At 40.5% G+C, this 25,872-nt stretch overlaps 1 protein-coding gene, 1 long non-coding RNA gene and 1 pseudogene across 2 annotated transcripts in view; all 3 read left to right on the top strand.

The window, feature by feature from the left end:
* Positions 1-25,872, top strand: part of STX7 (syntaxin 7) — a 56,650-nt gene that overhangs the window by 8,284 nt on the left and 22,494 nt on the right. Inside the window, exon 2 of the mRNA NM_001077864.1 lies at positions 1,581-1,731. Coding sequence (NP_001071332.1) covers positions 1,647-1,731 — 85 coding nt within the window. The 5' untranslated portion in view covers positions 1,581-1,646. The remainder of the gene's footprint in view (positions 1-1,580; positions 1,732-25,872) is intronic.
* On the top strand, positions 1,738-25,861 carry LOC132346122 (uncharacterized). The gene is made up of 2 exons (XR_009495838.1): positions 1,738-14,283; positions 15,085-25,861. It is a non-coding gene; the product is annotated as an uncharacterized lncRNA (long non-coding RNA).
* On the top strand, positions 14,450-14,563 carry LOC112448201 (uncharacterized; annotated as a pseudogene).

The raw sequence follows: 25,872 nt of genomic DNA, 5'->3' as shown, positions 1-25,872 counted from the left end.
CGAAAAATTGATGCTTTTGAACTGTGGTGTTGGAGAAGACTCTTGAGAATCCTCTGGACAGCAAGGAGATCCAACCAGTCCATCCTAAAAGAAATCAGACCTGACTATTCATTGGAAGGACTGATGCTGAAGCTGAAACTCCAATATTAGGGCCACGTGATGCGAAGAACTGACTCATTTGAAAAGACCCTGATGCTGGGAAAGATTGAAGGTGGGAGGAGAAGGGGACGACAGAGGATGAGATGGTCGGATGGCATCACCATCTCAACAGACATGAGTCTGAGTAAACTCCAGGAGTTGGTGATGGACAGGGAGGCCTGGCCTGCTGCAGTCCATGGGGTTGCGAAGAGTCGGACACAACTGAGAGACTGAACTGAACTGGTTCAAGCAGATGCTTTCTCTTGATTGTTTTGTTTGCTTGTTCGCAGCTCCCCAGGGCCTAATGTAATGTAGGCTGTGTAGCAGAGTCAGTTAGTATGCTGACTGCCTGCACCTTTACAGTGTTCTGAGCATACTCCATGAAAAGATAGTTCAGGAGTAGTTGAAATTCTTTGCTGTGCATAGTCCTATCCACAGGGACACTCCTTTTTATCCTTTTCCCCGAACTATGACTGATGTGTGGTATGAACTGAAGAAGAACAGATCTTCATTTTACCTGCTTCCGGTGGCAGTTGCCCCACTTAGCTTCGTGTTCTAAGATACTGGCTTCCACAGCAGAATTCTCCTTACTCTTTCAGGGGAATGTGCGTGTGATGGGCCTTTTACAGGGTTTATTTCCTTTTTTCTTAACTTTTTGGCTCTGCTCTTTCAAATTGAACCTTTTTGCCCATTAAAATCAGAGACCCATTAGTGAGCTGTTCCTGTGTTAAGTTAAATGAGATAAAATGAAATTTCTGGGGAAAGCCTGAAATGGGTGTGCCATATAATTCATAATTGAATTCCTCTTCTCTGCCAGGAATTATTTTAAATGTTGGAGAAAGAAACATAAATAGTATGTGGACCCTGGCCTATAGTTGCTCACAGTTTAGTTAAGAAGGAAATATACAAATGGTTAAAATGATACACAGAAAAGGCACTTGCTAAGTCATCCTTTGCGAGATCAAAGATGTTTCCAAAGGGAATGAACAATTTGAACCTTATTTTCTTTAACATGTTTAATTCAGTTCTGTCCTATAAAGTCCATTTTTAAGAATATCAACACGTGAGTTTTACTCTTCGAAGAGTTCCTTTGCTAAATTTCAACCCTGTTAGGTACATCAAATTTGTAAAATGTATCTGAAACTCCAGTACTTTGGCCACCTCATGCGAAGAGTTGACTCATTGGAAAAGACTCTGATGCTGGGAGGGATTGGGGGCAGGAAGAAAAGGGGACGACAGAGGATGAGATGGCTGGATGGCATCACCGACTCGATGGACGTGAGTTTGAGTGAACTCTGGGAGTTGGTGATGGGACAGGGAGGCCTGGCGTGTGGCGATTCATGGGGTCACAAAGAGTCGGACACGACTGAGCAACTGAACTGAACTGAAGGAGTAACTTTAAAATAGGTATAACTATGTGACTTTTCTTTTATGTTATTTAGGTGACTGCTGAGAAAACTGCACTGCTCACCAACAGCTGATGAAATTAGCGAACAAGCAAAGCAACCATGTCTTACACTCCAGGTGTTGGTGGTGACCCCGCCCAGTTGGCCCAGCGTATCTCTTCCAACATCCAGAAGATAACACAATGCTGTGAGTTGAGTTTTAAATTGACTTCACTATTTGTTGTCAGTTCTTCATGAGAACTTGGTGGAGATTCAGAAATGGACAACTAGTGTTCCTCCAAGAAGAGATTCTCTTTAGAATGAATGTAAGAAATAATTACGTTAGAAGAGATAACACTTAACTGCATTTTTCTGTAGTGTGTTAGGCAGCTAATAAATGTTCATTAATGAAAGATTTACAGATGTAGATACCAAGGTTTGCTTTAAAACTATGTGATTCTAGATGAGATCTGATGAAATCTCATAGCTTTGGAACTTGGAAGCACTTTCAAATTTTAGGAACTTTTGTTTATTAAAAATAAAATCTGACTGGATATGATTTAGGTTAATTTTGTCAGGGTAAATGTGTAGTATATTATTAAGGACAGGGATGAACTAAAGCGGGGGTATTGTTATCTCCTGAGGCAGATGTAGAAGATAACTCGGTTCCCCACAAATTATCCTTTGCTGTACTTGTCAAAGACGGAATACTAGAAAACTAGTTTAATGTGGCATATTGTTAGGAATTATTACTTCTCAGAGTATATATAATAATTTTTTTTTTAAAAATCACAGATCTGATCTATAGGTTTATTTGACTTTTTGTTTCTGAATCACAGCTAATCCTATACCTGGATCATTCTAGTCATTTTGCAATCAGTATTTTGGTCGTCCAGACTTACCTAAACTCTTTCAGGTTATATTAACCTACATAGTTGTATTTTTCAGCCTACTTCATTAAGGCTACTCTGTTTGCCAGAGTGCTGACACACTGGAACATCTGAAATGTTTTCAGATGACCAACTGTGTTTCTGTAATCATTAACTTCCCAACAGTTATTACTCTACCTGAAAGATTGAAGTGAGATATTAGTGTGTTTTGGAGTCAAAGGGAGTAAATTAGATTACAGATGATTCTAAAAAAGTGCTGCTATGCTCAGCAGTGTAAGGTAACTCATATTGCGATTTGGAGTAACTCTAGTTTTCTTTGGCTGTTCTTGGAGGAGCAAGGAAGGGAGTAGCGTGGAGGTCCCACCTTATCCCCGAGAGTCCGTAGGATCGGTGCACTGACGGTTGTTCCAGTTTGTCCAGGGGCACCAGTGTTGGCTCCACCTTGCTCTTCTGGCTGCAGATCTGTTCTCGTAGTTAACTAAAAGGGCCTCTCCTTTCTGTGGCTCCCTGGCTGCTGATTAGAAATAATGCTAGTCTGCCTCAGGCTACCTGTGGGAAGATAAAGAGAGTTTATAATTTTAATTTGCATATGTGGAAAATCAGGACCTTTATCCAAGAAGGGAGGCCAGAAGGTCTTTTTCCATAGGATAGGATTGGTATCTTATGTTGGGAAAGCTAAATGGCGTCAGGAATTCTGGGAAGAAGATGGGAATGACTGTAGTGCCCAGAGATTACAGAAGCAGTGTGCACTTAGTGGTATGAAGGATGCATGGATGGGAAATGGTGTGTGAGCTTGAACTGGAAGGAAGATAGAGTTAACTTCAGTTAGGTCAAGCTCCCTCAGAAAGAGATCGGTTTATGAGGTAAATTGGACCAGAGTTGCATACTCATGGCATGGTTGATAGCTAAATATGTGACTACATTGTGGTTTGGGGCAGTCTTGGAGTATGTGGAAGGGTGAAGAGAAGACCCGAAACTCTTGTTTTTAATAGCCTTGTGAAGAGCCGTTAAAGAGACTGGGACTGTTCAACTCTGGGAAGGTACAGTCACCACCTTCAGACATTTGAAGCACTATCTTGTCTGAAACACAAGGAATATACCTGCTTGATCATAGAGTTCTCCACAGATGAACAGAGCCACAGTAGTCAGTCTTCAGCTTACGAAGGAGTAAGGGCATTTGAGCAATCCTAGTTGTTAAGAGATAGAATTGTCTACCTCAGAAGCAGTGCAGTTCTGAGCAGCATATCGTGGTAAGATATTTCTCAGGTCTGTTACTCAGAGTTTTAGATACCTGAATAATGGTTCAGACTGAGTGACTTTAAAGTTTTGATATTAAGTCTTTATTCATTCAGCAAATAATTTATTGAGCCCCAACTGCTTGCTCGTCACTGTTTAAGACCCTGGGTATCCAGCAGTAAACAAGATCCAAACGGTCCTGTTCTGTAGTTTCCAGTGTGAGGAGAAACCAGTGGTTTTTTTTTTTTTTTTTTTTTTTTAATTAATGAGCAACTTAATTTCCCATGAAGGAAAAAAAATAATGAGAGTGATGTGAGAGCAGGTGATTAGGGAGAAGCTGCCTTAGCTTAGAGAATCCTCTGAATGCAGAAGAGGAGGGGCTGATAGTGAGAAGATACTGGGGAAGAGCAATTAGTTGGAAGCCTGCTAACAGCTGGAAAACTACTAACAGCTGGTAGTTTTAAAAAGCAGTCCAGAGCTTAGGGTGTTCAGAAAACAGGAAAAAAAGAAAAATCCAGTGTGGCTGATGCACAGCACTTGAGGCAAGAGTGGCAAGAGACAGAACTGGGAGAGGAGGCCAGTCAGGTCACCTAGAGCTGTGGAGGCCATGTGAGGCCTTGTGGAGCTTAGATTTCAGTCCAAGAGGCAGGGAAGAGACACAATCAGATCTGCACGTTGGAAAGATTACTTTGGCTGCTGCTTAGTAAATAGACTTTGAGGAAATAGAAAGAGGACACCCTGGCTATGGCAGGGTTTTGAAGAGAGAGGTGTTGCCTTGCCCCAGAGTGGTAGCTGGGGGAGGTGGCGAGAAGTGCTGGATGTACTGTGGAGGCACAGACAGCAGGACTTGTAATGCTTGGGGTGGGGTGGGGGCGAGAGGGAGAGAGGAGATCTGGGTGATGCCATGGTTTTTGCATTGAGCAGCCAAGTGGATGGTGGTGAATATGTACTAAGATGGGAAGAACAACGGTTCAGGAGATGTGGGAGAATTTTGTTTTGGCCAAGTAAATTTTGAGGTGTCTTTTAAACATCTAAATGGAGGTGTCAAACATCTAGTTTAGATACATGAGTTTGGAGACCAGAGTGGCATCAGAATACAAATGATATTTTAAACTATAAATCTAAAATAATCACATAGAAGGGAGTAGAATTCAGAGGGCTGGAGCATTAAAAAAAAAAATGTAGATGTTGGGAAAGCAAGGAGAAAACAGCATAGTCAGGGAAGGAATGACCATTAAGTTAAGAAGAAAATCAATCTCTGCTGGGGAAATTAAAAAGAGTGTTTTAAGGATGGGTGAGGCATCATGTGTCTAATGTTGCCAAGACATTGAATAAGATGAAAACAGAGAATTGAATCTGGCAAACTAGTGACTTTGAAAGAATAAATCCCTGGATATATTCCAGGGATGAAAAGCTGGTTCAGTCTCCGCAGATCAGACCATGTGATGCATACAGTGCATTAACAAAATGAAGGATAAAAATCATATGATCGTTTCAGTAAATAGAGAAAAAACATTTGACGGAATTTAACATCCATTTATGATAAACTCTCAACAAAGATGGGTATGGAGGGAACTTACTTCAACATAGTAACATCCATAGTAACAAGCCTGCAGCTAACATCATACTCAATGGTGAAAAGCTAAAAAGCTTTTCCTCCAAGATCAGGAACAAGCATAAGGATACCCATTATTGCCATTTTCATTCAAAAGTATTGGAAATCCTGGACAGAGCATTAGGCAAGAAAAATAAATAGAAGACTTCCAAATTGGAAAGGAAGAAGTAAAACTCACTATTTGCAGATGACATGATACATATATATAGAAAACCCTGAAGACTCCATCAAAAAACTAGTATAACTAATAAAATATAGAACTAATATAAACAAATTTAGTGATGTTGCAGGTTATAAAATCAATACTCAAAATCCGTTGTGTTTCTATACACTAAAAACAAATTATCAGAAAGAGAAATTAAGAAAATCCCATTTACAATTGTATCAGAAGGGAATAAATTTAACCAGGGATATATATTGAAAAATACCAGACATTAAGAAAAGAAATTGAAGGAGACACATGTAAATGGAGAGCTATTCCATGCTTATGGATAAGAACACTTAATATTATGTCCATATTATCCAATGTAATCTACAAATTCAGTGTAATCCCTATCAAAATTACGATGGTATTTTTCATAGAATAAACAATCTTAACATTTATATTGCAAAACATCCTGAATAACCAAAACAATCTTGGGGAGAAAAAAAAAAAAGCTGGAGTAATCACACTCTCTGATTTCAAACTATTACAGAGCTATAGCAATTAAAACAGTATGGTATTGGTATTAAAAACAGACACATAGGTCAATGAAAAAGAATGGAGGGTCCAGAAATAAACCCATGTATATATTATCAATTAATTTACAATAAAGCCAAAAATATACAGTACAAAAAGGAGTCTCTTCAATAAATTGTGTTGGGAAAACTGGACAGACACATGGAAGAGAATGAAACAGGACCACCAGCTTACACTAATACGCAAAAATTAACTCAGAATGGTATAGACTTGAACATAAGGCCTGAACTACACAACTCCTAGAAGAAAACATAGGTGGTGGGCTCCTTCATATAGGTCTCAGCAATGATTTTTTAAATTTGACAACAAAAGTGAAACCTACAAAAGCAAACATATGTGGGACTATATCAAACTAAACCGCATAGCAAAGGAAACCAAAAAGACAAGAAATAACAGGTGTTGATGAGGATGTGGAGAAAAGGGAACCCTTATGCATTGTCTGTGGGAATGTAAATTGGTGCTACCACTATGGAAAACTGTATTGGAGGTTCCTCAAAAAATGAAAAGTAAAGTTACCACTGTGCTGTTGTGTTAGTCACTCAGTCATACCTAATGCTTTGTGACCTCATGGGCTGTAGCCTGCCAGGCTCCTCTGTTTATGGCATTCTCCAGGCAATAATATTGGAGTGGGTTGCCATTTTCTCCTCCACGGGATCTTCCCAACCCAGAGATCAAACCCTAGCCTCCCATATTGCAGGCAGATTCTTTACCGTTTGATCCGCCAGGGATTCCCATATGATCCAGCAGTTCTACATTTGGATTTTTATCCAAAGAAAACAGAAATGCTAGCTTGAAAGTGTGTCTCACTCCCATGTTCATTACAGCTTTATTTACAATAGCCAAGGTATGGAAGCAACCTGTGTCCATTGATGGCTGAATGGATAAAGATGATGTGGTGGATAGATAGATATACACAGTGGAACATTATTCAGCCATTAAAAAAACCCGAAATCTTGCCATTTGTGACCACATGGATAGACCTCAAGTGCACTGTATTAGGTCAGAGAAGGGGGCAATTACTGTATGATCTTTCTTGCATGTGAAATTAAAAAAAAAAAAAAAAAAACTCAAACCAAACAACCCCTAAACTTCTGCATATGGAGAACAGATTGGTGGTTGTCAGGGGTGAGGGGTGGAAGAAATCAGTCAAGGGGGTCAAAAGGTAAAAAAATATATATATATATATTTAACTAAAAAGAAGATGGTTCACAGATTTGGAAAATTCAAAAAAAAAAAAAAGAAAGGCAGTGTCCTATCCATGTTCCTTGTGTAGATGGAGAAAAGGAGGCAGAAGGACTGACCTGTTCCACTTAAAGGGACTTCCCAGCACCCTCTCACCTCTGTGTATATTACTGACCAGAACTGAGAGTCACGTGGCTACTGCCAGGAAGGCCGAAAGCATCTTTTAGCTGGATTGCAGTGCGCTCACTAAAAATGGGGATTGCTCCATTTGAGAGAAAAGGGATAAATAAATCAATTATTTAGGAGGCAACTAGTAGATTCTACCATAGAAATACAAAGATGATCAAAGAAAAGGTGCATTTTTTTCCTACTATACAAGGGAGATTCTGGTGAGAGTATACTTGTGAAAGAATTGTCTTTGAAGGTGAGAGACTATGGGGAATGGACCACTGATAAGTGGTTTGCCTTTTTATCCACCGTGCAGATTTGTTGCAAAGTGTGGTGTGGACTCGAAATTTGATGGGTAAAGATGGAAAGTTTCTGAGTTCTGAACAAAATAGGAGGCACAGGCACCAGATAGGTAGTGAGAGAGAAAGCTGTTAGAAGTTTATGGAAAGAAGAGAAAGTAAACTTCTTGAAGTTTTGACAGTTGAAAGAGTGAGTGTACCAGGGAAGCAGAGGAAGGTTGTCTTTTTTAAATTCTAAGATTAAATGTTTAAATGATGGGAAGTTTAGATTTCAGTAGAGCAAGTTACTGCTAAAAATCTAACCTACCATCAAGTGTGCATTACTGATAAGGGCTCTGCAGAAATCACATGGAAGTGAAAGGGAGAAGTGTGAAATTTCAGTTCACTTTTTCCCCCATCTGGTAATGCTAATAATATTGAATGTGATTGAATAAGATGATACTTTGCACCCCATTTAGGTGCTTCTCTTCACACTACATTTGCATCTTTTGAATTTGTGTCAGTACAAATTATCTAATTTTACAGAAGAAATCAGAAGATGCTGTAAGTAAGGAAATATCCTCATATTTAGAATATGTACATCTATTCAACTGAAGCTAAAGTCTTCCTGAGGATTGCAGTGGGAAAATTTATTTTCATATTAATTTTGATTAAGATCAATGAAAACATATAAAATACTAAATTGTATGGTTTAATTTATACCAAAAAAAAAATATTGAGTTGTATGGTTTAATTTATACCAAAAATAGCAGTCAAAAGGCTTAATTCTTGGAGGAACCCCAAAACAGCATTTCATAAAATTGGAATTTTGTGAGTTTTCAAAACAGTATTCTGGCAGTCCTGTTTTGCAAAATGTAGGGTAGAGGAAACAAAATGTTTTTAAACTTAAGTAGGTTTTTTTTCCCTCCCTATTAAGCTACTTTTTGTTACAAATAATCTCTAGTCTTGTTGATTTGCTTTACTCATGATGTATTTAAACCACATTACAATAATATAATTTATATTAAGCATAAAATATTTAAATATTCTAAATATGTAAATGTAAAATATGTTAGAAATTAAATTATGTTAAAATAATATCACTTTCTAAGTATATGCAGTAAATAGATTTAATAAACTAGAACTTTATTAGAGATTTCTCTGTGGAGCATTTAAAATGATTAAGAACCTGTTTTTATCCTAAGGGAGAAAGTGTTCTGTTGACTGTGAGTCAGCAAGGTGTTTGTGCTCCATTTTGACAGTATTCTCTATCTCTGGCCTTAACACGGAATTAAATCTTTCTTAGTGCAGTGTTCTAGGCAACCATTCCCAATAGACTGAAGTTGACGTACAAATAAAACCGATTGTTATCCAAAGACCAGAAGATCATAGTGCGTCAAAGACATGCTTAGATTTAGTTCTCAAACTTTAGATTTAGTTCTCAAGTTATTTTTTTAAACAGTACTATTTTCATTAACAGAATGAGGAAGGGAGATATACACTCGTTTACCCTTTAACATCTGTATTTTGTTTGGGACATCCTACCTGTGACATCCGGGACAAGGATAAGCAAGTCTCTGTGGGTTGAAAAGGCTTGAGCCTACTATATGAGGTGAACCAGAAGAGGGTGTTTCACAGGGCCCCTTCATCCTGGTGCAAACACACACAATTCAGAGAAGGACTCAGGACACATGGAACACACAGAAAGAATGCATGTTTTTGAAAGAAACAGATAAATATATTGACATCCCATCACATAATTAAAGACTTTTTTTAATTTTAAAAAATAGAAGTATTTTATACACACACATGTATATAGAGAGAGTTGTTATAGAAATTATTTAACTATATGCAGAGTACATCATAGAAACACTGGGCTGGAAGAAGCACAATCTGGAATCAAGATTGCCGGGAGAAATATCAATAACCTCAGATATGCAGATGACACCACCCTTATGGCAGAAAGTGAAGAGGAACTAAGAAGTCTCTTGATGAAAGTGAAAGAGGAGAGTGAAAAAGTTGGCTTAAAGCTCAACATTCAGAAAACAAAGATCATGGCATCTGGTCCCATCCCTTCATGGGAAATAGATGGGGAAACAGTGGAAACAGTGTCTGACTTTATTTTTGGGGGCTCCAAAATCATGGCAGATGGTGAAATTAAAAGATGCTTACTCCTTGGAAGGAAAGTTATAACTAACCTAGATAGCATATTAAAAAGCAGAGATATTACTTTGACAACAAAGGTCCGTCTAGTCAAGGCTGTGGTTTTTCCAGTAGTCATGTATGGATGTGAGAGTTGGACTGTGAAGAAAGCTGAACTCTGAAGAATTGATGCTTTTGAGCTGTAGTGAAGGAAAAGACTCTTGAGAGTCCCTTGGACTGCAAGGAGATCCAACCAGTCCATTCTAAAGGAGATCAGTCCTGGGTATTCATTGGAAGGACTGATGCTGAGGCTGAAACTCCAATACTTTGGCCACCTCATGCGAAGAGTTGACTCATTGGAAAAGACCCTGATGCTGGGAGGGATTGGGGGCAGGAGGAGAAGGGGACGACAGAGGATGAGATGGCTGGATGGCATCACTGACTCAATGGACATGAGTTTGGGTGGACTCCGGGAGTTGGTGATGGACAGGGAGGCCTGGCGTGCTGCAATTCATGGGGTCGCGAAGAGTCGGACACAACTGAGCGACTGAACTGAACTGTATAGAAATTATTAGTGTAGCTCAGTAAATTATGTTACAATACCACACATCAGGAAGTAGAACATTGCCAGCCTCTTGTAGACCTTCTCATGCTTAGAGCCCATCCATACTGTCCATAGATCACCAGCGTCCTGACTTCTAATGTCACCAATTAACCTTCCTAGTTCTTAACTTTATCTAATGGAATCAAGTAATTTATGTTAAACTTCTTTCTCCCATTAGGTTTGTGCACTTTCTAAGTATTGTTGCATCTGTATTGTTACAGGTAGCTGTCAGTCCTTTGTTTTCATTACTGTATTCAGACATACCATATCTAGTTTTTCTTTCTACTGTTGCTGGACGTTTGGAGTGTTTCTGTGTTTTTGCTTTGTTTTGTTTTTTTCCTTTTATGAACAATGCTGAGCACTCTTGTACATTGTTTTGTTTCATGTCTGTGTCTGGGAATTGGGTTGCAGTGTCGTAGGATAATGTGTATGCTCAACTGTAGTCGATACAGGAAACCAGTTACCCAAGTAGTGGCCCCACCAGCCACTGTATTCGTTTATGTTGCTCCAAATTCTTGCCAATATTTGACATCTGCAGTCTTTTAAATTTTACCCATTTTAGCCACGGTTGTGTCCCATTGTGATTTATATTGCAGTTCCCTGATTAGAACCAGACTTTTCAGAATTTCGCTGAGTGGGGAAAATCAATGAGACAATAGGGAAAGTTTCTAATTAGGCAAGCTCTGTGTGCATGCATGCACATTTCCTGAAATCAGATCCAGAGAGCAGTGTGACCTGAGTAAGCTGTCTAGTCTTCCAGAGCATGATTTTCTTATATATTTTTTCTGTGGGCTGGATTATGGTCTGTTCTAACTTTAACAGGCTATGATTTTAACCAAGTGAAATTGGTTAAACCAAGTAAAAAAATAAAAGTCCTGAGAGCTCTTCTAACATATGTGAGATTCTTCTCTTTGGTATTAAGAAACCAGTTGCCACATCTGGACCCTTCGTGCATGCTTTTAAATTCCCATAATGGAAACAGTTATCTGTAAGTTAGAACTAGAATTCCACTAAGAGCTATGTATTATTTCTAAATATTAAGAGGTGGGAGAATTGCAGTCACAAGGGATTCTGGAGTGAATCATGTCATAATTATCTTAAGTTATGAGTTGAAGGAAATTGATAGATAGAAATGACCACAGCTGACCACGAAACACATTTGTTGAGGTAAAAATTTACCGTACATATATATTACAGTAAGTCTTACCAGTGCTAATAAGAATTCTGTCATTTGAGTATTGGTTTAAAGAATCATCTAAAAGAGGAAGTTGGAGAGTGGCTAAAGCTTGCCTTTGGAAAAGAACCAAAAAAAAGATCCATTGGTAACTTTATAAAATATGAATGTGTACGTGTAGAAGTTTTCTTAGCAGAAAAAATATGCGTGATATGTCATATGTGTTCCAGAAGATTTGAGAAGTCAGGACTTTGTAGGGGGGCGTAAAATGTGTGAACTGAAGCCCATATTATAAATATTAAGGGAAGGTGACTGAAAAAAGATTTATGTTGAATCTTCATTGTTTTATTTTTTTTAATCATATATCTCCTATAGATTAAAGCTGTTGATCCAACACAGATTTGTTTAGATTTGAAGTAAATATTATTGGTTTCTCTGTTGTGATTTCTTTCCTTGTTTATTGAGAAGGATCGGCGCCTGGCTCTTATTCTCAGGAGGTCCTTAGGACTTTGAGATGAAACATAAAAATCTCTATAGTGGTGTGAGCCCTTTTGTTTCTTTTGAGAATGAATGCAGTTCTTTTAACTACAGTCTGGTGAAGAACACTCTTTTTGCACCTTAACACATGACTGCAAAAAAGGGAAGCTGGTATCATCAACTTCTCCTTTTTGGTTGCCAGAGCAGACTTTTCTTTAAAAAGAATCACCAGTCCTGAGAAGTTAATAAATTGACTGAAATGGCGTATTTACCTAGGAAATGGAGGTGTTTCCTTCCTTTTCCTAGGGCGATTGGTTGGTGGGTGTTGGTGGAAGGGAAAGCAGTTTATAGAAGGAAACGAGTAGAAAACATGTTCTCTCTCTCCACCCGTCCCTCCCTCCCTTCCTTAAAATGCGATATATCTACTTCTGATGTCACATGTCTGAAAATACCTGGTTGAATTTTTTTCCTCTTGAGGAGAAAAGCTTCAGTAGCTTTGAATTCACTGTTGTGATTTTCTTCGCCTAAGGTGTTGACATGGAACAGAGGTAGGGGTAAAAATTCATGTCTTAATCCAAGGGAATCTGAACAAAGAGCAGCCACCCTTTCTTCTCTCTGGTGATTTTGCCCACGTGACTGAAAACGAGTGTGGTTTACAACTGAATGTGAGTGAACGCTTTCTGTTTGTTTTAGGAACTAAAATTTATTTTACGAGCTAAAATAAAGATACAGCTCCAGGGAGCTCTGTCCCTCACTGCCCCCGTATGTAAACCACTGTCCTGAACGTGAACTTTCTTACCCTTGGTCCCAAACTCCGTCCCTAGTTCTGTGTAGTTTTTGCTCCCCGTTTGCAACCTAAATGCACACCCTGTTGGTCCTACCTGCCAAATCTGTCCTTTCCCCTCTGCCTCTGCTGTCACCACGCAGGTCCCAGCTCCTACTCTTTCTTCTCTGGGTGATAGCAGCCTCTGAATTGTACCCCCGGCTCCCATTCCTGCCCACCTGCAGTCTCTTCTCCACACTGTAGCCGAGGTGAAGGATGTCAGACCGTGTCAGCCCGCCATACCCCACCACACCCTCCAAGGCTGATCTTGCCCTCACTCTCCAACTGCAACCACTCTCCCTCTTTGTAGATTTCAGCCACAGTAGTTGCCTTTCCCCTGACTGAACAGTTGAGCTCCTTCTTAACTCAGAGTAACTGCACTTGCTTTTCCTCTGCCTCAAACATTTTCTCAAATCTTCGCACAGTTGGCTCCTCCTTGGCATTCAGGTCTCAGCCCAAAGGTTGTGTCATTAGACATATCTTCCCTGACCTATCGCTGTGCTTCCTCCACTCATTGTTTCTCATTAAACAGCTTTGTTTCTGTGATGCCTTTCATCAGTAAGTCTGTTGTTCAGTCACTCAGTCATGTCTGACTCTCTGCGACCCTATGGACGGCAGCCTACCAGGCTTCCCTGTCCATCACCAGCTCCTGGAGCTTACTCAAACTCATGTCCATTGAGTCAGTGATGCCATCCAACCATCTCATCTTCTGTCATCCCCTTTTCTACCTGCCTTCAATCTTTCCCAGCATCAGGGTCTTTTCCAATGAGTCAGTTCTTCGCACCAGATGGCCAAAGTATTGGAGTTTCAGCTCAGCATCCGTCCTTCCAATGAATAATCAGGACTGATTTCCTTTAGGATTGACTGGTTGGATCTCCTTGCAGTCCAAGGGACTCTCCAAGAGTCTTCTCCAGCACCACAGTTCAAAAGCATCAATTCTTCAGCTCTCAGCCATCTTTATAGTCCAACTCTCTTCTATTTGATTGGTATATTAAACTACTATAATTGTCCGCTTATTTTCTGCATTCCCTACTAGAATGCCAGCTCCTAAAGAGAAAGAACTTCACGTGCCCTGTTCATAGCTCTCTGTCCTATAAGAACAAATGAATAATCTCAAGTAGGTTACCCTTTATCTATATAAGTATGTGTGTCATGTACTAGCCATTATAAATGTTTATTTTTTTTCTTACCTTTGACCTTATGGCAGGAATCTCTTCTCACTCATTTGGTAATGAGATGCTGGCTTGTGAATTCTTCTGTATTTCATCTTTATGCTTTTTTTCTAGGTGCCAACATTTTTTCCTTTACTACCAGAGTCTCTAATCTCTTCTATGGCAGGGGATCATACTTTAATGCAGAATTATATCCCTCAAGAGCTTTGCATACAGAGGCTATTAAGAATCCATTGGATGACAAAGGATAGAACATAAAGGTGAGAATAGAAAACTTTAAAGAAGAGAATGTTATGATTTCAAGATGTGACCCTGGAGGAGAAGAACACAGTTTGATAAGATGGGAAGCGCTCAGCAATCCTGACTACAATGCTACAATGTAAAATCAACTGAATGAGAACAAAACAGTTTTATAAAGAAATCTTAGTGCTCACGTTGGCAGCACATATATTAATACTAAAAATAGAATGATACAGAGAAGATTAGCATGGCTCCTGCACAAGGATGACATGAGGGGAAAAAGGTATCTTAGAAATCTTAAAGGAAAGGCACAGTACCTTTCTATGAGCCTGGTTCTGGGGTGGGGTAGGGGTGGGGTACCAGTTGTTTAATATGAATAATGGAAAGGGAGAGGGGAATGAGAGGGTACAGAAATCACTCTATGATGCATGGATCCATACAGCATTTGGAAATACTAGGAACATTTCATCTAGAGGGGGATTGGATTGCTGCTTCAAATAGTTGAAGGGATGTCAAGAGGAACCAGAGATCAAATTGCCAACATCCGTTGGAAATCATGGAAAACGCAAGAGAGTTCCAGAAAAAAATCTACTTCTGCTTCATTACACCAAAACCTTTGACTGTATGGGTCACAACAAACTATAGAAAATTCTGAAAGAGATGGGAATACCAGACCACCTGACTTGCGTCTTGAGAAAACCTATATGCAGGTCAGGAAGCAACAGTTAGAACTAGACATGGAACAACAGACTGGTTCCAAATAGGAAAAGGAGTACATCAAGGCTGTATATTATCACCCTGCTTATTTAACTTATATGCAGAGTACATCATGTGAAATGGCAGTCTGGATCCATTGAAGCACAAGCTGGAATCAAGATTGCCAGGAGAAATACCAGTCACCTCAGATATACAGATGACACCACCCTTACGGCAGAAAGTGAAGAAGAACTAAAAAGCCTCGTGATGAAAGTGAAAGAGGAGAGTGAAAAAGTTGGCTTGAAACTCAACATTCAGAAAACGAAGATCATGGCATCTGGTCCCATTACTTCATGGGAAATAGATGGGTAAGCAATGGAAGCAGTGACAGACTTTATCTTTTTGGGCTCCAAAATCATTGGAGATGGTGACTACAGCTATGAAATTAAAAGACGCTTACTCCTTGGAAGAAAAGCTATGACCAACCTATACAGCATATTCAAAAGCAGAGACGTTACTTTGCCAACAAAGGTTCGTCTAGTCAAGGCTATGGGTTTTCCAGTAGTCATGTATGGATGTGAAAGTTGGACTATAAAGAAAGCTGAGCACCAAAGAATTGATGCTTTTGAACTGTGGTGTTGAAGACTCTTGAGAGTCCCTTGGACAGCAAGGAGATCCAACCAGTCAATTCTAAAGGAAATCAATCCTGAATATTCATTGGAAGGACTGATGCTGATGCTAAAGCTCCAATATTTTGGCCACCTGATGCAAAGAACTGACTCATTAGATGCCGGAAACGATTGAAGGTGGGAGGAGAAGGGGATGACAGAGGATGAGATGGTTGGATGGCATCACTGACTCGATGGACATGAGTTTGAGCAAGCTCTGGGAGTTGGTGATGAACAGGGAAGCTTGGCATGCTGCCATCCGTGGGGTCTCAAAGAGTCGGACACGATTGAGTGACTGAACTGAACTGAAGTGTCAAGTGGAAGAGGATCTCCTTTCCTTTTGTATGATATTAAGGAGAGTAATTAAGAGTTGAGTAGAAGGAATTGCAGTGATTATGAGTGGTCCTTCCTGCAAGGTTTTCTGAGGTTGCTATGGACTGGTACAAGTTACTCATTCATCCAGGTGTTTGAGCGTACATCAAAGATACTTGACAAGTATCTTAATTTATTCATTAATTTTTTTTTTTTTACCTTTCTCTCTTGTAAGCTGTGTCAAGTTCCTTGTTATGGACTGAATTGTGTTCCCCTATTCATTTGTTGAAGTCCTAATCTGCAGTGTGACTGAATTTGAAGATAGGGCCTTTGGAAAGGTAATTAAGGTTAAAATAGGTCATAAGGGTAGTGTCCTAATCCGGTGTGACTGTTGTCCATATGTGAAGGGGAGAAACACCAGGGATGCTCAGGCACAGAGAGAAGGCCACATGAGGATATAGCATGAAGAAGGCCATGTGCAAGCCAAGAAGAAGCCTCAGGAAAAGCCCACCCCACTGGCACCTTGACCATAGGCTTCCAGCCTCCATCCAGAACTGCGAGAAAATAAAATTCTGTTGTTTTAAGCCGCCACTCTATGCTATTTTGTTATGGCAGCCCTCGCAAACTAAACACAGCCCTGCATTCCGTGGCATATTGCACTGGGATTTAAAGTGACAGGAAACCCAGATAATGCTGAAGTTGGCTTTTGAATCCCAAGATTCTACACTTTGTTGTAATGTATTGTATTTTGAAAGTAATGCGGGTTAGTGTGCTTTAGGCAGGTATTGATAAAGAATGAGAGAAGAGATATTTATATTAACTTCTTTGATTTTTATGAAAAACTCAAGATTCTGAAAGATGTTTTCATTTACTGAATAGCTCATTAGGAAGAGTAATTCATGGATAATATAGAAATACCTTTATTAAATAGTCCTTTGTTATAAGGTTACTTCTGTTTGAAGTGATTACTGATAATGACCATAATGATAAGCCAACCCTGACAGAGTGACATTAGTTGATTTTTCAGCTCTTATCTACCAAAATCCCTAACTCAGGCTTTTACTCTGGGTAGAACTAGACTTTTGAGCATGTAAATAAATGGAACTTGGATGCACAGATAAGAGAATGTTTTCATCTAGGTATCATTACACTGGGTATTTTCTCTATATAGATCTCGGAAGGATTCATTTGTAAAAACAGCATGAGTGGTAAGTTCCCCCAGTGTTAAACTTATAATCTTAGGATAAAGTCTCCATGAACAGAGGTTTGGTAAGTGCTGTATGGCACAGTCATGTACTAGAGGACCACAGTATTGGGCTCAACTAGAGTTTTGGATTTGTCGAGTGGTTAAGATGAGTGGAGGGAGGGACTCAAGGACACAGGCAGGGGAGTAGAAGATGATGATGTTTAGGCTGGCTGTGGAGTGCAAGTTGGGTCAGGAGGCCAGTGAACCGAGGGGGAGGGGGAGGTTGTGTGAGGGAAAGTGGCAAAGAGGCAGGACCGAAGGGCCCTAGGTCCTGGGAGTTGTCAGAGGTTTGTTGGGATCAGGGTACCAGTCAGAGAGTGCTAGGCATACAGGAGGTGGTGATTTGTAAGTTGTGTCTATGAAACTAAGGTTATGGAACAGTTAACAGTTGTTGGTAATAAGAAGGCATTCGGTTAGATCTTGGAGTGTGTGATTTTTAGAGGATAGAGGATAAGCTCATTTGGAAAGAAACATACAAAGAACTGGGGCTTCTCTGTGGCTCAGCTGATAAAGAATCTGCCTGCAATGAGGGAGACCTGGGTTCGATGCCTCAGTTGGGAAGATCCCTTGGAAAAGGGAAAGGCTACCCACTCCAGTATTCTGGCCTAGAGAATTTCATGAACTATATAGTTCATGGGATTGCAAGGAGTCGGACACAACCGAGCAACTTTCACTTTCATACAAAGAACTGAGGCCAGGATTGTTGTTCAGTCCCTCAGTCGTGTCTGACTCTTTGCCACCCCATGGACTGCAGCCTGCCAGGCCAGGATGGTGGCAGGGTTATCAGCATGGGTACTGAGATCACCAGGAGCTGAGAGAGAGGAGTCGAGAGTGACGGTGAACCTGTAGCTAAAACCATCAGAAAGTCTGGAGTGTGACCTGAACAACCCAGAGTGACACCCACTGTTTCTGGGGCTCTTGCTTTCTGTGCATCTATCCTGACCTGTCATTTTTTATTCATTGCAGAAAAGAATTCTAAATTCTTTTTCTTCCCTAAGTTCCTCTAGTTTCTGCTTCATTGGTGCATCTTATCTGGCCCTCTTGCGTGATCTTCCTTTAAAATTGCAGTTGCTTCACTGAGTTAAAAAAAAAAATTCAGTGCTATTTTGGGTTATAATTTTCACCTTATCCACTTCTGTGGTTACATTTTTTTTTCCTGCTGCGTTTTCCTCATAGGGAGTTTTGCTGTTCTTTTCCACAGTTTTTTATAGTCTTCTGCATGGTTGCTATATCTGTTCTTTCTGTTGTTATTCAGTGGAGTGAGTGTGCTTTTCCTGGCTGTGAAGGGAGAGGGAGGAGCCAGACTCTACTCTAGGGCCCCTTCCTCTCTGTGCTGCCCTGAGGCACTGTTTCTTTCCCCCTCTGCCTCTCAGAACCTAGCCTGGTGTAGGAGGGCTTTCCCCTCCAGCCATGGTGTCCCCCCATCACTCCATTGACTCCCCAGTGTTCAGCTGCTTCTTTCTAAGGTGTCCCTTTCCTCTTAGGGAAAGGTGACACTTTAAGAGATGGGTAGCCTGGGGGCCCGAGGGTGGTCCCAGCCTCCGGTTTCCAGCTCCCCCAGCAGAGCCGCCCCCGTTCCCTCTCAGCGCTGCTCCTGGACCCCACCTCGGGGTGCAGTCACCGTCTTCTGCTGGTGGATACTTGCTGGTGACATTTGGAGCTCTGCCTCCCCTGTTCTCATCTGCAACACCCTCTCACTCCCTGTCCATACACGTGGCTTCTCACCCAGGATCTGCTCTTATCTGTTCCTTTTGGCCACATGTACATATTTTTGAGGATTTTTTTGTTGTCTTGGTTTCTCTGAAAATATAACTTGTGTAGGTTTCCTTCCCCCACCCCCACTCTGTTCTTTATGGCTTGGGGAGGGAAGAAGAGGCAATAACATGTGAGTAGCAGGGTGTTGCAACTAAAACTGATCAGGAATTCAGACTGAGGTTAACAGTTGAGGAAGCACTGTCATACAAGCTGGAGGGGGATTCCTCACATGCCTAATACTGCAGCTGCTTTTGGAGCAAGGGGAGGCCATCAGCGGATGACAGGAAGGAAGCTCGTCCAAGAGGTGAGGTGGGCCGAGGAGGCTGGAAAACCGGAAGGAGTAAGGTTTCCCCGCTGGCAAGCCCCCCTGTCTTAGCTGTGTACACAGACCACCCTCTCAAGGGGCCGCGTCCTACTCTCGGCCTCTGTTAACTCCTGATTCTAGACTCCCTCCAACTAGGTCGGCTGGGCAGGCCCACGTGACAAGAGGTAAGTCTGAATGTCTTTGCTAAGTCAGAGCTTGCAGTATTCTGGCCACCTTCGAATTCCAAAGTACTGTTTAGATACAGTTTGCAAATGACTCGCTTTTGTACTTTGTTCATTTTTAAGAACCATGACTTCAGATTTAACTTTTTGTTAGTCTGCAGAAGCTGTAAAATGCCCGAAATTGCAACTCTGTGACACTGTGTGCCTTTCTTGAAATATCTGGGAAGAAAACCAATGAGGAATTTAAAATTAAATGTGTTCTAGATGAGAGACTGCTTCATGGAAGCAGGACTTGCCTGCGGGTGTTGGAGTGCCAGGAGGGCGAGCACAGTAAACCAGAGTGCTTGGCCCCGGCTGCACCGGCTTCACCTGCAGCTTCTCAGCTCAAGACTCATTCTTTAGAAGATCCTTCATTTTCCTCCCCACCATGCACATCAGTTCTTTCACTCATGAAGAAGATAAGCTCCCTGTTCAGGTCACAAGACAAAATATTGGGGAAAAAAGCCCATAATTATTTCAGTAGTTTTCTTTCAGATTTTCTAACGAGTTTTTCTACTTACCATGTGCTTTTTAGAATTACAGTATACTTTCTTGGTTTTGATATAAGAAAATAAACCTAGGTCACTTGATTTTTTTTTTTTCTTCAAACCTTTTTGTGTTCAGACTTATTTTCAACCAGCTGATGCAGGTATTTTTTCATGGTACATTATCTTTTGCACCTTGTACTGAGTAATGATTAGCCCAACCTGATTCTAACTCTGATTATCGTAAAGTTACCAGTAACAGCATCTTGTGTTCTTTTATTAGGTTGGTACAAAATTAATGCAGTTTCAGACAGTAAATTTTAATCATTATCTGTTCAGTTCAGTCACTTAGTCATGTCCAACTCTTTGCGACTCCTACAGCACTCCAGGCTTCCCTGGCCATCACCAACTCCTGAAGCTTACTCAAACTTATGTCCATCGAGTCGGTGATGCCATCCAACCGTCTCATCCTCTGTCGTCCCCTTCTCCTCCTGCCCTCAATCTTTCCCAGCATCAGGGTTTTTTCCAGTGAGTCAGTTATTTGCATCAGGTGGCCAAGGTATTGGAGTTTCAGCCTCAGCTTCAGTCCTTCCAGTGAATATTCAGGACTGATTTCCTTTAGGATTGACTGGTTGGATCTCCTTGCAGTTATAACTAGTCTCAAACACATCTGTATTAATCAGAATAGGAACCATTACAATCAACCCATTCTTGCTTATTTGAGAAATAAGTTTGTGTATTCCTGTGGCATAAAAATTCGTGCTTCAAGTTTCAGCAAACTTTTGGAAAGCATTTTCTGCGTCCTGCTGGTTGTGAAAGCATTTTCCCTGCAAAAAGTTGTTGAGATGCCTGAAGAATTGGTAGTCGGTTGACGAGAGAGGCCAGGTGAATGTGCAGATGAGGCAAAACCGCGTAGCCCCATTCGTTCAACTTTTGAAATGTCGGTTGTGCAGTGTGTGGTCGGACGTTGCTGTGGGCCCTTCTGTGGACCAGTGCTGGCTGAAGGTGCTGCATCTTGCAGTGCGTCTCATTGATCTGCTGAGAACACTTCTCAGAGGTAACGGTTTCACCGGGATTCAGAAAGCTATAGTGGATCAGCTGGGCAGCAGACCACCAAACAATGACCATGACCTTTTTTTGGTGCAAGTTTGGCTTTGGAAAGTTTTTTGGAGCTTCTTCTCAGTCCAGCTACTTAGCTGGTCATCGCTGGCTGTTGTGTAAAATCCATTTTTTTGCCACACCTCACAATCAGGTTGAAAAATGGTTCATTGTTGTTGAGTAGAATAAGAGAAGACAACACTTCAAAATGATGATTTCTTTGATTTGCAGTCAGCTTATGAGGAACCCACTTATAGAGCTTCTTCACCTTTTCAATTTGCTTTGAATGCCGAATGACTGTGGAATGTAGATGCTGAGTTCTTCTGCAATTTCTCACGTAGTTGTAAGAGCATCACCTTTGATGATTGCTCTTAATTGGTCATTGTCAACTTCCGATGGCTGGCCACCGTGCTCATATTCAAGGCTTTCGTCTCCTTTGCAAAACTTCCCTAACCACTACTGCACTGGATGTTCATTAGCAGTTCATGGGCCAGGTTGTTGATGTTGCAAGTTGTCTCCACTGCTTTACAACCCATTTTGAACTTGAATTAAAAAATTGCTTGAATTTGCTCTTAGTCTTTGAGATGACTGAATGACATCACCGACTCAATGGACATGAGTTTGAGTAAACTCTGGGAGTTGGTGATGAACAGGGAGGCCTGGCGTGCTGCAGTTCATGGGGTCTCAAAGAGTCAGACGTGACTGAACTGAACTGAAAAATAAACAGCAAGTAATGCATTAGCAAAAAAGCACAAAGCAAGAAATGTCCATTAAAATGATATATAACATAACCACATTTATTTAAGAATGTATTCCAATATCAAACAGCAAAGTTCAACAGTGCAAAACCACAATTACTTTTGCACCAACCGAATAGAAATTTATGCCATTTTGCAATGTTTCTATATATACCATCTTCTATAATAGTGATGCTTAAAAGCACCCTTTAAAATAGATGGTTTGATAGATGAGGAAAGCCTGGAGGCTAATACAGAGTTTGCTTTTATTTAGAGTTTGTTTAATATTTAGTAGGGTTTTTTCCTATTAATAGTTCAGTTTCTCACTTGTATGTAACTGCTAGACATGGTTACTGTCAGGTAATAGCTGACTTTCTTCCTAATTGGGGGTTATAACTATCTTGTCTTGATTTATATTTATCATTATCTCTACAATTCTCATAACTTTATCAGAGTTTATTAGATTTCAGTACCCTCCTACAGCGTGTTTCACATTAGTTAATATATGTTAATAAGAATATTCTTATTCTTCATTTTGTTGTAAGAACATCACCTTCAATGATTGCTCCTAATTGGTCATTGTCAACTTCCAATAGCTGGCCACTGTGCTCATCTATGACTTCCAGAAGAAAAACATTAAGTCTCTTCATACTATTCTCTCTCATTTAGTAAGCTCTTTCTGTTTCCAGTACAAAGCCCTTACATACATTGCCCCGAGTTGAGGTTCCTGATGACTGAGGAAGAGGTGATTTTCCGTCCACTTAACTGTGAGGCAGTTATAGCTTGGAGAGATGAGATCACTTGCCCAAGGTCAGCAGCCAGGAACGAGTGAGGTCAGGTTTCCAAATCAAGCTGTCTGGCTCCCAGACTGCTTGCTGATCAGTGTTAAACTCGTCTTCCTCTGTGTGATGTTGGTGAGACTTGAGTCAGAATCTCTAAACCACTTGCCCATGTGTTTTAATAACCGTTATTTTTTTTTTCCACGATTGACAGTTTCAGCTGAGTTATTTCCGATTGAGCAACAGAGCTATTTTGTGTTAAAAGAGCAGGTGGTTGTATTCTGTTCTCCGTTATTTGGAGACATTTCTTTGAAGGTGGTCTGTGTGCCTTTGGGGGCTAACTCAGGGTGTCCCCAAAGCCTGGCCACTCTCACTGGTCAGACAGTGTCCTCCCTGATCCCCTGGGAATTCTGACAGGTGCTAACAGTGCAAAGCCTCTGATAGCATGCCTATAGTTGTACTGACAGGAAAAAAACAACAACAAAAACCTTTTGCTATGAAGCAGGTTTTTCCTCAGGTCATCCGCTAGATGGCGGCAGACTCTTACGGAACACAGTGGGTGTTTGGTACAGAAAAGAATGAAGAGGCAGAAAGGACATGGTTTGAGTTTTGTATAAATAATAATGCACTTTTCCTGGATGTGTAGGAAATGGTGTTCTCCTTATGTTATGAAAAATGTAATATACTTTAATGTTACCTCTCTAGTAGTAATAGTGCAAAGAGTTGTAGATTGTGAATAATGCAAAAATAATGTGCTCGTTGTATTCTTGTAGTGGTGCATCTTGATTTAATCCTATCTCAGTGTATTAGGTGAGTTTTTCTTCAAGTAACTGTTTATGGCTATGGAAAGAATTAATTCCGTAATTTTCATGTTTCACAAGGGGTTTTTTTTTTTTCTTTCAAATTAGACATTTGCCAGTAAAAATGAATATGACTACTTCAAAAATTCACAATACCCCAGGCAAGGTAATGAAATGAAATTTACTAGACACGACTTGGGAGAAGCTAGGAATGATTATCAGTTATTTTAGATCACTATCCTGTTTGTTACTTACCTAGAAACCTCTTTTTTGTCTCTCTGTCTCTAAACCAATTTTTTTGTAAAGAGTTTTGAACATGTCAACATGAGTAAGGCAAAACATCATATGAGCCACCATCCTAAAACGAGGAGATAGTCATAAACTGGAGAGTAATAAAATAGATTGGTAACGATACATCAGTTACTCTGCAAAAATCTTCATCCAATAAAATGAAAAAGTAACCATAATTGTTTCTAAACTAACGTGAGAAGAGCAGCAGTTAAAAATAATAACTGACACACACCAGCACCTTTAATGTACCGGTATCATTTTGCCGTTGTTCAGTCTCTCAGTCATGTCTGACTTTTTGCGACCCATGGACTGCACCTCGCCAGGTTTCCCCATCCTTCACCATCTCCTGGAGCTTGCTCAAACTCATGTCCATTGAGTCGGTGATGCCATCCAACCATCTCATCGTCTGCTGTCCCCTTCTTCTCCTGCCTTCAGTCTTTCCCAGAATCAGGGTCTTTTCTGATGAGTCAGTTCTTCACATCAGGTGGCCAAAGTATTGGAGTTTCAGCTTCAGCATCAGTCCTTCCAATGAATATTCAGGACTGATTTCCTTTAGGATGAACTGGTTGGATCTCCTTGCAGTCCAAGGGACTCTCAAGAGTCTTCTCCAACACCGCAGTTCAAAAGCATCAGTTCTTCAGCATTTACTCTTCTTTACGGTCCAACTTTAACATCATGATTACTGGAAAAACCATAGCTTTGACTATACGGACCTTTGTTGGCAAACTAATGTCTCTGCTCTTTAATATGCTGTCCAGGTTTGTCATAGTTTTTCTTCCAAGGACCAAGCGTCTTTTAATTTCATGGCTGCAGTCACCATCTGCAGTGATTTTGGAGCCCAAGAAGATAAAGTCTGTCGATATCTATTTGCATGAAGTGATGGGACTAGATGCCATGATCTTAGTTTTTTGAATGAGGAGTTTTAAGCTGGCTTTTTCAGTCTCCTCTTTCACCTTCAAGAGGCTCTTTAGTTCCTCTTTGCTTTCTGCCAGAGGGTGGCGTATTCTTTCTGAAAATTGCAGAAGTTCAACTTCTTATACATGATGAGTGCTCAGTGGAAGACTTGCAGCACTGCTCAATTTTGTGTGAAATAGACTTAGTAACATAGTGTGTACTTAGTACACTCAAGTACCATACTGAACTCAGTTATGATTACAAAATTTTAGTAGTTTTTACTAATTTAGGACAAGGATCAGCCTATTTTTACTATAAATGGCCAAATAGTAAACATTTTAGGCTTTGCAACACACATATGGTCTCTTGTGTATTCATCATGGTTGTTTTGGTTTTTGTTAACCTTTTCAAAATGTAACAACCATTGTTAGCTGGAGGGCTGTATCAAAGGAGGCTGAAAGCCCCCACAGGCCATATATGCCTGACACTGATGTAAGAGGGTGATGCTGGTGTTAGGTAATGTGATGTCTATGGAATCTTGCTCATACGGCCTGAAGAAAGGACAGGTGTTTATTTCCTCATCAGCTTCAGCAGGGCAGAAGGCTCCTTGTGGTCCATGGGAGGCCTTGAAATGTACTTCGAACACCACTTGAAACACCAAAGCGTCTCAGCTCAATTCCTCCAATTTTGCACACTTATTTTTCCTTTCTTTGCTTTGGCAGCTATCATACCTGCATTATGAAATAATCTTTTTTAAAAGTCTTTTACTCTTAGCCCTTTTAGTGCTCTGAAAAATACTGTTTTAGAAACTAAGATGTCTACATTCTAATCCTAACTCTTCTACTTAAAAATAGCCATAGTTTCTTGAACAAATCAGTTATTCTGTCTGGTTTTCAACTTCATGTGTGTAATAAAATTGAACTAATACCATATAATGTTTCTCCTAAATTTGATTCAGTAACTTCAGATGTGTGTTTCCATAGGCTCTTCATCACCTGATCAGATGATACCTTCACTTGTTCCTCAAGTTTGTGTGCTTAGTCACTCAGTTGTGTCTGACTCTTTGCAACCCCATAGACTGTAGCTTGCCAGGCTCCTCTGCCCATAGAATTTTCCAGACAAGAATAATGGAGCCTGTTGCCATTTTCTCCTCCAGGGGATCTTCCCCACCCGGGGATCAAACCTGCATTTCGTGCGTCTCCTGCATTGGCAGGTGAATCCTTCACCAATGTAGCACCTAGGAAGCCTGCTCCTCAAGTTTAGAGCTGTACAGATTAAAGAAGCAGGAATGACTGTCGATGTCCAGAAATCCTGGTGGATAGT

The sequence above is a fragment of the Bos taurus genome, chromosome 9 (assembly GCF_002263795.3).
Source record: "Bos taurus isolate L1 Dominette 01449 registration number 42190680 breed Hereford chromosome 9, ARS-UCD2.0, whole genome shotgun sequence".
NCBI classification, from domain to species: Eukaryota; Metazoa; Chordata; class Mammalia; order Artiodactyla; family Bovidae; genus Bos; species Bos taurus.
This window is presented reverse-complemented; position numbering and strand designations above follow the sequence as displayed.